The 15,380-nt window shown below is 53.1% G+C and overlaps 1 protein-coding gene across 12 annotated transcripts in view; it reads left to right on the top strand.

The window, feature by feature from the left end:
* The first annotated feature begins 10,171 nt into the window (after positions 1-10,171).
* The window catches only part of DNM1 (dynamin 1), a 50,207-nt gene continuing 44,998 nt past the window's right edge, over positions 10,172-15,380 (top strand). For 10 of the 12 annotated variants that reach the window (XR_011465973.1, XR_011465972.1, XR_011465974.1 and 7 more), the window contains exon 1: positions 10,173-10,439. Coding sequence is in view for 9 of the 12 variants with exons in the window: in XM_070378909.1 (XP_070235010.1) it covers positions 10,279-10,439 (161 nt within the window). In the remaining 3 variants the exon portion in view is untranslated. Of the gene's footprint in view, positions 10,440-15,380 lie in introns of all 12 variants that reach the window. The other 2 variants (XM_070378916.1, XM_070378910.1) reach the window with 2 other exon arrangements.

The raw sequence follows: 15,380 nt of genomic DNA, 5'->3' as shown, positions 1-15,380 counted from the left end.
GCGGTGGGGATTGGGGGAGGGGGGAGACGGCTCACCCCGCAACGCGGCCGGCGGCGGGAGTGGTTCCCGGCTGCGAGCCGGCACCGGGCACCGAGCAGACCCTCCGCCCCGCAACCTCCGCATCAGGAAGGGAGGGCTCTGAGCCCCAGGTCCGTCTGTCGCCCAGAAGGGGGTCTGTCGTCTGGCGGGGACTTGGCGGGGGGCTTTGAGGAGCACTGTCCCCAACCGACCTCCCCGAAGACCCCACTGTCCCGCGATCCCGGGGGTCCCGCGTGGGGCTGGGGGTGGGAGGGGGTGAGGAGCCATCCGCTGTACATTCGGGGACCGAGACCCAGCGAGGGGACGCCCCGCACAAGAATTTGCCCTAGAAAGGGTGGTGGGGCCGGCGAGGGGTGCGGGTGGGGGCTCGGTTTGAAAGTGTTTTTTTTTTTTTTTCTCGGGTTTGGCCGCGGAGCCGGGGAGGAGGGCAGAGTTCAAAGATTAAAAAAACGGCGCTCATCGTCCTACTCTCAAAGACCCTTTAATTTCGCCTCTGTCCGGTGTCCCGGTGCCTCGCTCCTCAGTCCCCACACTGGGTCACAGTGTGCGGTTACTCGGGAGGGATCCTTTTTCTCTTTTCCGTAGTGCAAAGCCGACCACCGCTGTAACAGCCCTAGGCAACTCGCTCGCTTTGTATCCGGCGCCGACAGTGTGCCCCGCGGCGCACGCGGTGGGGCAAGGGACTGCAGGCCCGAGGTTGGCCCAGCGGAGACCGGAGGGGCAACCAGGCATCGCAATCACGTGGCCAGCGCTGCCCTAAAGCTAGGGACCCGCGCTACTACGGCCCCTGGGGCGGCAGCACAGGTGCCTAAACTCGGCCTGGATTTAGGCGCCAACGGGGCTGGGCGTGGGTGGGACTAAAGGGGATGTCCCGCCTACGGGTGGAAGGGCGGCCCGGGCGCTTCGGACTTTGAAGCAGAGCCCGGTTTTATACCTGAAGGGCAGGAAGCGACAGCGTATTGTGTGACAGCATCACATCCGCCCAGATTCGGACACGGCTCGAGATTCCCCAGGGCTTCCAACCAAGCAGATCTCGGCGCTAGCCGGGATTGAACTGGGGCTCCTCTGCCTCCTGGCTAGGCGACCCTGGCAGACGCGGGAGTCCTCTCTAAGCCTGTTTCTTCGTCTGTAAAATGAGCGGCCCCTCCCGGGGTGTGTGTGTGTCTGTATGATATTACATAATGTTTCGCACTGGCATCTCGCACAGGGCGAGCTTAGCAAATTGCCAAAGTAAAAAAATATATATGGTTTAGTTCAGTTGCTCAGTCCTGTCTGACTCTTTGCGACCCCATAGACTGCAGCATGGCCAGGCCTCCCTGTCCATCACCAACTCCTAGAGTTTACTCAGAATCATGTCCATTGAGTCGGTGATGCCATCCAACCATCTCATCCTCTGTTGTCCTCTTCTCCTCCTGCCTTCAATCTTTCCCAGCATCAGGGTCTTTTCAAATGAGTCAGTTCTTCGCATCAGGTGGCCAAAGGACTGGAGTTTCAGCTTCAGCATCAGTCCTTCCAATGAATATTCAGGACTGATTTCCTTTAGGATGGACTGTTTGGATCTCCTTGCTGTCCAACGGACTCTTAAGAGTCTTCTCCAACACCACAGTTCAAAAAATATATATATAAACCTGAAACTCATGCTCATGTTGGTGAAAATAGGGGTGCCAGCACTGGTTTCTTGTGTTGCTTCATCTTTCTGGAAAGTAATCTGCAAATTCTCTATCAAGACTCTTGAACATGTTCTGCGCCTTGACCTGGTAACTCCACTTGTAGGAATCTAGCCCAAGAAAATAATCAGAAACAAGTCTTTTTAAAAGCCAGCAGGTGCACAGAAACATCTATAATAGTGGTCGGGGAAATAATCAACTTTGGAGAATAGCTAAATAAATCACGGTGTCTGCCTCTTAAGGAATAGCACACAGCCTTCAGAAATTGCTATTTCAAATCCTGAAAGATGATGCTGTGAAAGTGCTGCACTCAATATGCCAGCAAATTTGGAAAACTCAGCAGTGGCCACAAGACTGGAAAAGGTCAGTTTTCATTCCAATCCCAAAGAAAGGCAATGCCAAAGAATGCTCAAACTACCGCACAATTGCACTCATCTCACATGCTAGTAAAGTAATGCTCAAAATTCTCCAAGCCAGGCTTCAGCGATATGTGAACCATGAACTTCCTGATGTTCAAGCTGGTTTTAGAAAAGGCAGAGGAACCAGAGATCAAATTGCCAACATCTGCTGGATCATGGAAAAAGCAAGAGAGTTCCAGAAAAACATCTATTTCTCCTTTATTGACTATGCCAAAGCCTTTGACTGTGTGGATCACAATCAACTGTGGAAAATTCTGAAAGAGATGGGAATAGCAGACCACCTGATCTGCCTCTTGAGAAATCTATATGCAGGCCAGGAAGCAACAGTTAGAACTGGACATGGAACAACAGACTGGTTCCAAATAGGAAAAGGAGTACGTCAAGGCTGTATATTGTCACCCTGCTTATTTAACTTCTATGCAGAGTACATCATGAGAAACGCTGGACTGGAAGAAACACAAGCTGGAATCAAGATAGCCGGGAGAAATATCAATAACCTCATATATGCAGATGACACCACCCTTATGGCAGAAAGTGAAGAGGAACTCAAAAGCCTCTTGATGAAAGTGAAAGTGGAGAGTGAAAAAGTTAGCTTAAAGCTCAACATTCAGAAAACAAAGATCATGGCATCTGGTCCCATCACTTCATGGGAAATAGATGGGGAAACAGTGGAAACAGTGTCAGACTTTATTTTTGGGGGCTCCAAAATCACTGCAGATGGTGATTGCAGCCATGAAATTAAAAGACGCTTACTCCTTGGAAGGAAAGTTATGACCAACCTAGATAGCATATTCAAAAGCAGAGACATGGAGAAGGAAATGGCAACCCACTCCAGTACTCTTGCCTTGAAAATCCCATGGGTGGAGGAGCTTGGTGCAGGCTACTATCCATGGGGTCGCAAAGAGTTGGGCACGACTGAGCGACTTCACTTTCACTTTAAAACCATAAATGTAATTGGTTTTCCTACCTTTTCATGCCAATTTATTCCATTAAAAATAGAATGAAAAAAAAAAAAAAAAAGAGACATTACTTTGCCACAAACGTCCATCTAGTCAAGCCATGGTTTTTCCTGTGGTCATGTATGGATGTGAGAGTTGGACTGTGAAGAAGGCTGAGTGCTGAAGAATTGATGGTTTTGAACTGTGGTGTTGGAGAAGACTCTTGAGAGTCCCTTGGACTGCAAGGAGATCCAACCAGTCCATTCTGAAGGAGATCAGCCTGGGATTTCTTTGGAGGGAATGATGCTGAAGCTGAAACTCCAGTACTTTGGCCACCTCATACGAAGAGCTGACTCATTGGAAAAGACTCTGATGCTGGGAGGGATTGGGGGCAGGAGGAGAAGGGGACTCCAGAGGATGAGATGGCTGGATGGCATCACTGACTCAATGGACGTGAGTCTGGGTGAACTCCGGGAGTTGGTGATGAACAGGGAGGCCTGGCGGGCTGCGATTCATGGGGTCACAAAGAGTTGGACACGACTGAGCGACTGAACTGAACTGAACTTTAGAAATTATGTCTTCAAAGGATATGGTATGAAGTGAACTCAGCAGGTTACAAATCTGCATACACATTATGATCCCAGTTTTTGGAAAGAAAAAATGTGTGTAGTGGGTTCATGGGGGCGGAGATTCACTTTCCTTTTTAAAAATAATTTGCTATGATCCGTTTGGATGACTTTTTCATGAGGAGGATGTGAACATTTTTTGGAATGTATGTGACCTTGCGCTGCCTCCCTGGAGATCAGAGAATGCTCTGAGGACACTGTTTGGGGCTAGACTCATGTTAATTGCTTTTTTTTTTTTTGCTGAACCTCGGGGCATGTGGGGTCTAAGTTCCCAGACCCTCTCCAGTGGAAGCACCGATTCTTAACCACTGTACTGCCAGGGAAGTCCCTCGTGTTAATTCCTTTAAATCAACCCCTTGCAAGCAAAGCCCCCCAATGAGGTATGTTCAGAGGGAGAAGAGAGGCCTCATCTCTGCATCCCAAATGAGGCCTGAGGATGTGGCATCACCTGGAGGCCCCATTCTCGCCTCCACGTGGAGATGCACCTTCACCATGAAATAGGCTTGTACTCAGGTGGCGCCATGTCCAGACCTATTTGCTCCAGGAATCTGTCTCTTCTCACGATGATATCATATAGTATGATTATTACGGTGGTGGTGTAGTCGCTAAGTCGTGTCTGACTCCTGTCACCCCATGGACTCTAGCCTGCCAGGCTCCTCTGTCCATGGGACTCTTCAGGCAAGAAGCTTTCATCCATTTGTGCCTTTACCTACTACTAAGTGAGCTGAGGGGAGCAGAGAACAGAGGTGGGGAGCGGCAGGGTGGGCAGCCCCTTGTTGCTGCCCCTACCCTTCAGAGTGACCTAGGGCAGGGCCCCTCCCTACTTGGGATCTGAGTGTGGCCATCTCTGCTGGACAGGACTGACTTGTGTGTAACAGGCTCACCCAGCCCCCACCCCCCGCTTACCAGCTTCAGCCACAGTGGTAACCTTCTGTCCCCAGAGGAACCAAATCTCCCTCACAATCTCCCCTCTCCTCTCACTCATCACCAGGCTGATTCCTGTCCAGTCTTCACTGCTCCATTCAAACATCACCTTCTCAGGAGGCCTTTCTTTTTTTTTTAACTCCTTTTAAAAATTTTTATGTATTTACTTTTGGCTATTCTGAGTCTTCGTTTCTGTGCAGGCTTTTCTGAAGTTGCAGCACGCTGGGGCTCCTCTCTCGTTGTGCTGCTCGGGCTTCTCCTTGCAGTGACTTCTCTTTTTGTAGAGCACACATTCTAGGGGGCGTGGGCTTCAGTAGCTGTGGCTCCCCGGCTCTAGAGCACAAGCTCAACAGTTGAGTGCACTGGCTTAGTTGCTCTGCAGCATGTGGGATCTTCCCAGATCAGGGATCGAACCCATGTCTCCTGCCCTAGCAGGTGGATTCTTTACCACTGAGCCACCAAGGAAGCCCAAGAGGCCTTTCTTGATTGTCAGATATATCCTCAAAGCTCTCTGTCCACATGGGGAATAACTGGACTCTAGGGCTCACTGGGGCCTGAGATTCTCACAAACTGAGCCATCCAGGGATAGAGTTGGCCCCCAATCCATGCCTCCAGACCTAGCTCTGTCTCTCCTGGACAAATCCTGGCGTGTCTACAATCCTTTAACCTTCCCACCAAGAGGTGACAGCCCAGGACTTCCCTGTTGGCCAAGTGGTTAAGACTCCACATTCCCAATGCAGGGAGCCCAGGTTCGATCCCTGCTCAGGGAACTAGACCCCACATGCTGCAATTCAGAATTCATATGCCGAAACTAAAGATCTCTCATACCACAACTAAGGCCCGGCACTGCTAAATGAATAAAATAAATTAAAAAAAAAAAGAGGTGACATCCTTTGCTACCTTCATGAGGTTGAAGTTTCTTTAGACAGTACAGTGGTAATGATGATTATAATCACAGTAATCGTGGCTCTAATTATTCACTGTTTCAGGCACTGTTCTCATATTTTCTCTGAATTATTACATCATTGAATCCTCCTCATATAACCCTATGAGATAGTTAATAGTCTTATCCCCTTTTTGCAGATGCAGAAACTGAGGTCCAGGTAGGTGAAATGACTTGTCCAAGGTCACTGGGTTAGATAGTGGTTGGGGTGGGATTTGAACACCGGGCAGTCTAGCAACGGAACTGTACCCTTGATCCTCAGTACACAAGAGTATGTGCCTTGTTCCAGACTTATGGGGAGCTCCTCATTGTAAGATGAGGCAGTGCAAGCACAGATGCCTGGACCACTGGTGCCCCAAAGCCCCTGGGAAATCTTGGTGCCCAGCCCCCAGCCACACGGAGAAAGGCACTATGTGGAGCCCCAGCCTGGCCCAGCTGGCTTCCACAGTGACCTTGCCTGACACAGTCAGGTGTCTTGGCTTCATCCACCTGGACTACTTTCTTGTCTTTCTCTCCCCTGTGATCCACATTCTAGGAGGGTTCAACTTCTGCATCTTGCTAACCTCTTCATCCCCTTATGTCTTGTTTGAGGCCTGGCATGAAGTACCTGATCAATACCTGTTGAAGAGGGACTTCCCTGGTGGTCCAGTGGCTAAGACTCCAAGCTCCCAATGCAGGGGGCCCAGCCTTGATCCCTGGTCAGGGAACTAGATCCCACATGCCACAACTAAAGATCCTGAATGCAGCAACTGAAAAAAAAGATCACACCTGCAACGAAGATTGAAGACCCCACGTGCCACAGCTGAGACCTGGCACAGCCAAATACATAAGTAAACATTTTTCTTAAAAGCCTGTTGAAGAATGAATGAATCCAAAGGGCCAGACTCTGAGCAGACGTCATGACTAAATATAATGGCTTGGCTCAAGTGCTGCATAATAAAGCCACTGAGAAATTCAATACAGTCAGCATTTATTGAGCACCTGCTGTATGCCCAACAAAAACCCCATCAGAAGGGACTAGCATTTCATTTCATGTGCATTAAAAGCATGCAGATTACAACAGCTGGTGCAGTATAGGCTATAAACATGGAAGCCCAGAGTTTCACCAAGCTCCATTCACATCTTCACCCCATCATTTTCTGGCTTTGTGCCCTCAGCCACATTCTTCTTTGCGCCTCAGTTGCTTCATCTGTCAAGGAGAACTAATAGGAACTCCTCCCCCGTCCTGAGGGTTGACTCTCTCAGCCCAGTAATCTGGCCCAGGGAGAAATGTCCAATGAGTGTTCCTGTTGCTGATCTGCCAGTACAGTGGTGGTTACAGCTTCAAGGGCTCCAGAGAGAATTCTCCCTCATTAGGGCTCAAAATAGAGGGTCAAAGCCACTTCTCTCATTTAACTCATTGGCCTTCGGGACTCCCAGCTTCTCAGCACCTGGGAGAATCATCTGCAGCATCCCTCCTTTGGTCCTCACCAAGCCCTGTGGGAATGAGTGTGTGTGTGTGTGTGTGTGTGTGTGCGTGCTCTCAGTCGCTGTCATGTCCGACTCTTTCTGACCTCATGGACTGTAGCTCTGCCAGGTTCCTCTGTCCATGGGATTTCCCAGGCAAGAATCCTGGAGTGGGTTGCCATTTCCTCCTCCAGGGCATCTTCTGACCCAGGGATTGAACCTTTGTCTCCTGCATCTTCTGCATTGGCAGGAGGTTTCCTTACCACTGAGCCACCTGGGAAGCCCCATGGGAATGAGATATGTAGATATCAGGTTCATTTCCTTTCTGATTCCATGCCTTTGCTTATGCTGATTTCTCTGCCCAGAACATCAACCCTTCTCCACACACACACCCCCAAGTGGCATTTTATCCATCCATTCTTCAAGCCTGGCACAATCATTTTCACCGAACCCGAGAACAAAACCAAAGCACTACTAAACAGCGGGAAATTATGCATCTGCGAACAAGGAACTTGACCAATCTGTTCTTACACTGAGAGACCTCAAAGACTTACTGTTGCTAAAAAAAAACAAGTTGCATATAATAATATATATTAGAGCTTCTCCAGCTCTGATGAGATTCCTGTGCACAGGAATCTCCGGGGCTCTTGATTCTTGTTAAATGCAGGTTGTGATCTAGCAGGTCATGAGTGAAGCATGAGATTGTGTATTTCTGACCAACTCAGGGTGATACCCAGGCTGCTCGTCTGGCATGGGTGATTCAGCAAGACAGGATTTATAGTATGATCCCATTTCTGTAAAAAACAAAATGAATATACATGGGATAAACCAGAGAATAAACTCTAAATAGTGGTTATCTCTGGGTGGAAGGATGATCAGAAGTTTTCAAATACTGTGTAAATTCTGATTAATACAATATGTTTCTCTACTGTAATTAGGAAAAACAAACCAGCCACAATGGCGCCCCTCTAGGCAGAGTGTAACTGGCACCCTCTAAATAAATGAATGGCACCAATCCAGGCTTCATCTCTGCCCTCTCTGGTTCTCAGAGCATAACAACGGGCTGGCTGGGAGCAGCCACACAGGATGTGCAGTTCCACATCCACATCCAGCTCTCTGGAAGGTTGTGATCATCAGCATTCTCAAAGCAGTGGTTTAATAAGGGTAGCCTGAGCCTCAGGCCGGGGCCATGCCCTTCACGGGCATTCCAGTCTATCATTATCCCCATTACCCAGATTAGATCACTGAGGCTCAAAGATACGGAGGAACCTGGATCACACAGCTCATCTAAGACCCAGGTCAGGCTCTTGGAATGGGATCCGCTTTTTCCTCTCTGCCCAGATGTTCCCCAGATGTCCACATGGGTTACTCCCGTACTTCCTTCAGGTCTGCTCAAATTTTTACCTTCCCAGAATCCTCCTCCAACCACTATATGCAAAACAGCAACACAGCCCCCACCTCCAGCTTCTCCAGCTTTCTTGTTTTCCAAAGTACTCATGACTATCTGACAGTCATATTCATTGGCTCATTTGTACTTTGTCCTTCTTTTTCTACTAGACTATAAGCCACATGAAGGTAAAGGCTTCATCCATTTTGCTCCCTGCTTTATCTCTGAGGTCTAGCAAAGTTCCTGGCTTAATAAATATGTCTTAAATGAGTGAATGAACCACAGTCTCCAATTTACAGACTACTGATCTCCCAGCAGTGGCCCCGACTCTGTTCACAGATGGTGACCTACTGACCCCCAGTAGAACAGGGCTGCTGCTGTTGCTCAGTCTCGAAGTCATGTCCAACTCTTTGCAACCTCATGGACTGTAGCTCTCCAGGCTCCTCTGTTCTCCAGGGTTCTCTCTCTGTTCTCTGTTCTCTCTTCCCTAGTCTCCTTGTGGGAAGTCCCAGTTAGGTTCCTTAAATGCAGAGGTGGACAACTTGGCTTGGGGTCCCATGGTCTTTCTATGTGAAAAAAATAAATAGGGTAGGGTTTCAAGAGTCCTGGATTCGAGCCCTACTGTTTTACCACCACCCTGATGGTTTGGGGAGAAGACTTCACTTACCAGGACAAGACGTTCCAACTGTCCCAAGAAGACCCTTCCAAGTGTCAGGGCCTTTGTACCTGCTGTTCATTTGGCCTGGCTAGCTGCTTTTCGGAGAAGGCAATGGCAACCCACTCCAGTACTCTTGCCTGGAAAATCCCATGGACGGAGGTGCCTGGTAGGCTGCAGTCCACGGGGTCGCTAAGAGTCGGACACGACTGAGCAACTTCACTTTCACTTTTAACTTTCATGCATTGGAGAAGGAACTGGCAACCCACTCCAGTGTTCTTGGCTGGAGAATCCCAGGGACAGTGGATTCTCCTGGTGGGCTGCTGTCTATGGGGTCGCACAGAGTCGGACACGATTGAAATGACTTAGCAGCAGCAGCAGCAGCTACTTCTCATCATTCAGGTCTCTTCTCAACTGTCACCTCCACAGAGAACCCTCCTAACCTGCCAGGCTAAAGAGAACTCTTCATATGCTGTTTATTTCTCGTGTCATTAGTATACACTATCTTCACTTGTACTGTTTCCTTTATCTGTTTATTCATTTACTGTCTGTCTCCACTGTAAGATCTATGAGGGTAGAGACCTGGTCTGTCTTGTTTACTGCTATATCTCTAACGCCTAGAACAGGATATGGCTTACAGTACGTGTTCAGTAAATATTTGTTAAATTAATGCTCTGTATCTTTTCCTTCTAGAAACAGGGAGATTGAGGCCCAAAGGCGGGAAGGGAAATGCAGGAGATAAATTAGTGTTACAACCTAAAGTAGAAGGCAATGAAGCCGAGTGAAACTGAAGGTCAGAAGACTATGACCTTGGAGGAGGCCGTGCCTTCAAGCCTCAGTTTCCTCATCTGTAAGAGGGAGTGAGGCAGCCACGACTACTCTCCAAGGGGTCTGGTACTAAGGGCACCTAGGAGACCTTGCCCGTTTCCAGGAAAGATAACGTGCGATGCAGCATCTGTGCCTCCCCCAGACACGGCTCGAGCGCCCCCAAAAGCCGCAGAAGTTGAAAACTACAGTCCCCATAGTGCCACGGGCGGCGCCTGCGCACGGCTGCTGACCCGCTGCGCTGCGGGCGCCCCCTCGCGGCACCCCGGCGCAGCGCGGCGCTCCGATCCCCGAGGGGCGGGGGGACCCGCGGCGCAGAAAAGCGTCGGAGCGCGCTGCTGCATCCGCGGAGCCGAAGCCGGGAGCCCAAGCGGCGGCCGGATCGCAGCCTGCTGGGCCAGCCGCAGCCATGGGCAACCGTGGCATGGAGGATCTCATCCCGCTGGTCAACCGGCTGCAGGATGCCTTCTCCGCCATCGGCCAGAACGCAGACCTCGACCTGCCGCAGATCGCCGTGGTGGGCGGCCAGAGCGCCGGCAAGAGCTCGGTGCTCGAGAATTTCGTAGGCAGGTAGGAAGCGGCGCGCCCCTGGAACGCGGACTCCTCGCGCCCGGGTCCTCCGGGTCTCGGGACCCGGCCCCGACGGCGCCGGGACCTCGGAGCCCCTGGCGCTGCACGGCGGACAGCTCGGCCCCCCCCCCCACCTCCAGCCAGAAGGAGGAGGCGGCCCTCCCCCGCGACGAGAGCCCTTCGGGGGCGCAGCGCCCTCCACCCCCCTCACCCACGCTGGGCCGCAAACGTCAAGCCTGCGGCCGCGGGCTCACGCCCCTCTCCTCCGCTCCATCCTTTAGGAAGACAGCAGACTCGGGCAAAGGGCTGCTCCCCCACCCCGAACCCCTCATGGGTACCGAGGGGCCTGCATGATTCCCCTCGGTTCTGGGGGGGTCTCTTGAAGCGGGCAGCACCCCTGGGCCTGTGCCCCCAGGCTCTGTGGACAGCTCCCCCTCCTCTCGTGGGGATTCCTGGACTGCGGTGGGGGGACACCCCTCCCGTCGCCCCTGGGAGAGGACATGGCCCCTTGAGCATCGGGGACCAGATACAGTCTCCCCCGTCACACACACCTCTGCGGCTCCGGCCGCCATCCGTGCGCAGCGCGGAAGAGGGGGGAGGCGCGACTGCAGGATGAGGAAGAGGGGTGGGGGGAGCCAGCGCCTCTGAGCCTTCCCCGAGCCGCCGGCCCCTTGCCCTGCCGCCGCCCCTGAGTTGGGGGGGAGAGGGGGGGCGCCTGTCAGTGTCGTCCTCCCCGTGGCCTGGCAGAGGGATTGGAATGGAGGGAGAAAGCGGTGGAGTATAGAGATGACTAAGACAGGGAGGGAGGCGGGCTGGCTGGGAGGGGTGGGGGGAGCCATTTGCACGACCTAATCCCCCTCCTGCCTCGGATCCCACAAGGCGCCGGGAGGGCCAGGTGGCAAGGAGTCAGGGGCCACCACCAAGACAAAGAGCCCTGGGTTTAGGGAGGCAGGCAGGGTCGTGACCACCCCCCAGGCTCTCCCCAAGAAGGGGAGACAGAGATGGGCTTTCCGGGGGCTGAGAAGGAGAGAGAGGCCGGCGCTCTCCCGGGGGGGCTGGAGGCGGAGTTGGGGGGGGCTGGGCAGACTGAGGGAGGAGGCAAGAGAATTGCCGCTGACCTCCCCACTCTGTCATCTGCCTTCCTCACCTCCTTCAGAAACCCTAGCTTTCTTCCAATGACCTTCATGGGTAAAGAAGCGGATGACCTGTGCCAGAGAGGGAGGCAGGCAGAGAGGGCTTCCTCCTCCCCCCATCCCAGGGATGGCAGTTCTGGGCTGAGACATCCCGGGTCCCAAGCCATTTCTGCTGTGAAATCTCCAGCGAGTCACTGCCCTCTCTGAGCCTCAGTTTCCCCATCTCTAATATGGGCGATTAGACTGGATGGTTGTCCCCGCGCCTCAAATGACCTGGGAAGGCCCAGTGTCAGCCTCAGGGGTGAGAGAGAAGGATACTGCACTGAACGATGTATCTGTGGGACGTGGGAGAGCCACTGTGGGGGCGGCTGGGCCCATCTGATCAGCAGGGGGGGCGCCGTCTGTCTCCCAGGGAAGGGCTTCCAGAGAACCTCTTTCCTGCTCATGTGACCCCACCTCCCCCCAGAGCTGCAGAGATGCAGACAAGAGACACAGAGATGGTCCCTGTCCCTATGGCCTGACAGTCAGAGCGAGGGGGGTGGGAGGACCCTGGAGGTAATACAGCCCCTGAGCCCATCATGCTTTAGATGACAGTCGTGGACATCCTGCACTTTTCAGGGTACAAACCACAGGCCTGCCTTTCCCCCCTCTACTCACACATGCTCCGTGCCTGCTGCGTGCTCTGGGCAGGGGGCACCAGAGGGCAGCTGACCTCAGCCACCGTCTGCCGGGCCCTTCCCCTGTGCCTCCTGCCAGGCTATATGGGACAGGTCACAAGAGCCCCTTGAGGCGGGTACTGTGATGACCACCCTGCAGGGGAGGAAACTGAGGCACTGAGGTTAGAGACCCTGTCCAAGGTCACAGGGCCAAGAAGGACCGTGTCTGTCAGGCTCCAATCTGGGGCCCGCACCACCTCTAAGAGCCCAACTCAGCACTGAACACAGGGACGTGCAGCTGCATGGGCCCCCACTTTCCCCATCTGAGGAATGGGCCTACTGCCAGCTGCTGCTCTGCCTTCCTGAGACATGGGTATGGGGCTCCAGCAAGTTCACGAGTGTAAAAGCCCCCTTTTATAGACACATGGAAGGGAGATATTGATGTTCAGTTAGGTTTGGGGCCTGTGTGGGCCAGGAGACCTAGCCACTGCCCTCTCGGAGTCCACCATCCAACCGAGAGAGGTACCTGGGGTAGACAGCACAGCAGGCCAGCCACAGCTGACTTCTGCAACTGTTAGCTTGTTGAGGGGTCAAGTGAGATTCAGACTCTGCCCCCAGAGGCTTGGACCCTCTCGTTGCCCTCCACAATCCAATAGCCTTTGACTGCGGCCCCGTGGGAGGATACTCAGGGAGGATACTGCAGGTCTGGGGCAGAGTAGGGGCCCGGCATGCAGTGGCATGCACGGGAATGCATCAATTGATTCTCATGAAAGCTAGTGAGGAGACCAGGACTGGAGTGGGACACAGGTCCACTGGGGTCCCCACAGTCTGCCTCGCCATGGATCCCCACCTCTCCACCCTGGACCAGGTCCCCAGACCCGTGTGCATGGTAACAGCCGCCCTATCTCCTGGGGTTTCCCGGGAGTCAACCCCCCATGGAGAGGAAGTGGAAAATATATCAGAGGAAGCAGAGGCTGCTCCAGGCTTCCGGGCACCCAAGAGGGCCCTGTTGTCATCTCTGCAGTGGCGGTGGCCCAGGCAGCTGCCCAGGACCCTGGCAGGGCTGCTCTGGGTCTATGCTTTTTCTTTGTCTCCCTTTTACAGAAAGGAAGACTGAGGTTGATTCGTTCAGCCATCCAGCAGATGTACGTGAAGAAGAAAACTGGGGGCCATAGTCAACGCTAGGAGTGAAAAGGGCCACTTTCCACAGGGAGGTCAGAGAAGGTGTCTGGGAATCCGTGGCATCTGAGATGAGAACTGAGGGACAAGAAGTCATGTGACTATTTGGGGAGAAGCATTCTAGGCTGATGGAACAGCACATGCAAAAGCCCTGGGGCAGTAACGAATTTGGTATCTGAAGAACAGAAAGGAAGCACTGTGGCTGGTGTTTGGTGAGCAAAGTGAACACAGCATGGGAGAGGTAGGCAGGGGCCTCAGATTAAGCTGAGGAACTACGTTTGTTTTCATTATTATCAGAAGCTCATAAGTAGTGGAATGACTTGAGCTGCTTCCAGCATGTGTGTGACTTGGGAAGGGGGACAGGAAACAGGAGCAGAGGCTGCTGCGCTGGGCAAAGAGGGTCTGGACCAGGGCGTTAGCAGAGAGAAGGGGAGAACGGTGGAGTTCAGGATGTATTTTGGAGGATGGTCCCACAAAACCTGCTGGGGGATGAGATGTAGAAGGTAAGGAAAGAAGAATCCAGGATGACTTTAGCACCTCGACCCTGGTGGGCATTGGTACCATTAACGGAGTCTGGGAGGAGCAGGCTGGGGGTCGGAGGATAAGATCAGGAGTTTGGTTTTGAACTCATTGAGTCTGAGATGTCAGGTGGGCAGTGTGGTGATGCAAGTCGGAAGCTCAGAGGGAAGGCAGGCTGGAAATATAAATTTGGAAGAGATGGGATGTCAAGTCGTGAGCATAGATGAGATCATCTCGGTGGTGAGTGCAGACAGTGGAGTGTGCGTGGGCCCCCGGACACCCCAGCACTTTGTGAGCAGATGTCTGGGGCCCCAGGTTTCCCTTCATCTGCCCCCAGCTGCGTGCCCCTTCCCCACTATACCCATCCGGCACCAAGTCAGGTGTCCTGGGATAGGCTTCCAGGCTCCAGCACCCCTGGCCTCACTCACTCTGAGGCCCAGGCATGCTGACTATCGGGCACTGCCCATCTTCCCTCCTGTTTGGCCCCCCGGGCAGGCCAGGGCCAGCAGGAGTGTGACAGAGGGGCTGAGTGCTCAGGCTCTGGAATCAGACCTGGGTTTGCAGCTTAGCTCTGGTACTTACACTCTGGGCAAACTTGGGCATGTTTTTTAAACCCTGCCCAGCTGCTATTTCCTCATCTGTAAAATGGGGATAATAATAGCACCTCCATCACGGGACTGTGGCGAGTGTTGACATCATGCCCGTAAAGCACTCAGGGTCAGGTCTGGCCCAGAGGACGTGCTCATTCTGTTCCTGCCTGGGCATAGATACCAGCTGGGAGGAGAGGCAAGGATGCAGGTGGGGCAGGGAGCCTGGTGAGTGAGCCTCTGCCCAGAGTCCAAAGGGCAGCCTGGGGGATAGGGTTTTGGTTTCCTCTGCTGACTCTGCCTACCCCAGCTCAGGCTTACTGAGTTGTTGGTCAGTCACTGAGTCGTGTCTAACTTTTTGCAACCCCATGGACTGACTGCAGCCTGGGGATCTTCCCAACCCGGGGATCGAACCAGCATCTCCTATGGCTCCTGTGTTGGCAGGCAGATTCTTTACCCCTGAGCCAGCTGGGAAGCCTTTTGCTCAGGCCCCCTGCCTCCTGTCAATCCCCCGTGTCTGCATTCTGGTCCCAGCACAGACCTTGTGCCAGTCTCTGGCCTCTGAGAGCCCTTCTCTTGGTCAGCCCCAGCCCCTGCCATGGGGGACAGACCATTCTCCACTACTAGAATCTGTCTCTTCCTCTGAACACGTCAGGCTACATCGCATTTCCCAGATTCGGAGACTGAGGCCAAAGAGGATTAGGACATAATTGAGACATCGCAAGTAGAGGGGCGGAGGGAACTGACATCTCCTTGGCACTTGCAGTGCGCCAGGCCCTGAGGATAGAGCTGTGAACAAGCCAGACCCATCCCTGTCCTCGGGGGACTCACAGCTGAGCGGGACAGACAGAGGCTGCATTACACAAA

The sequence above is a fragment of the Bos mutus genome, chromosome 11, assembly GCF_027580195.1.
Source record: "Bos mutus isolate GX-2022 chromosome 11, NWIPB_WYAK_1.1, whole genome shotgun sequence".
Lineage (NCBI taxonomy): Eukaryota > Metazoa > Chordata > Mammalia > Artiodactyla > Bovidae > Bos > Bos mutus.
The sequence above is the reverse complement of the archived record's forward strand: the minus strand, read 5'-3'. Positions and strand labels throughout refer to the sequence as shown.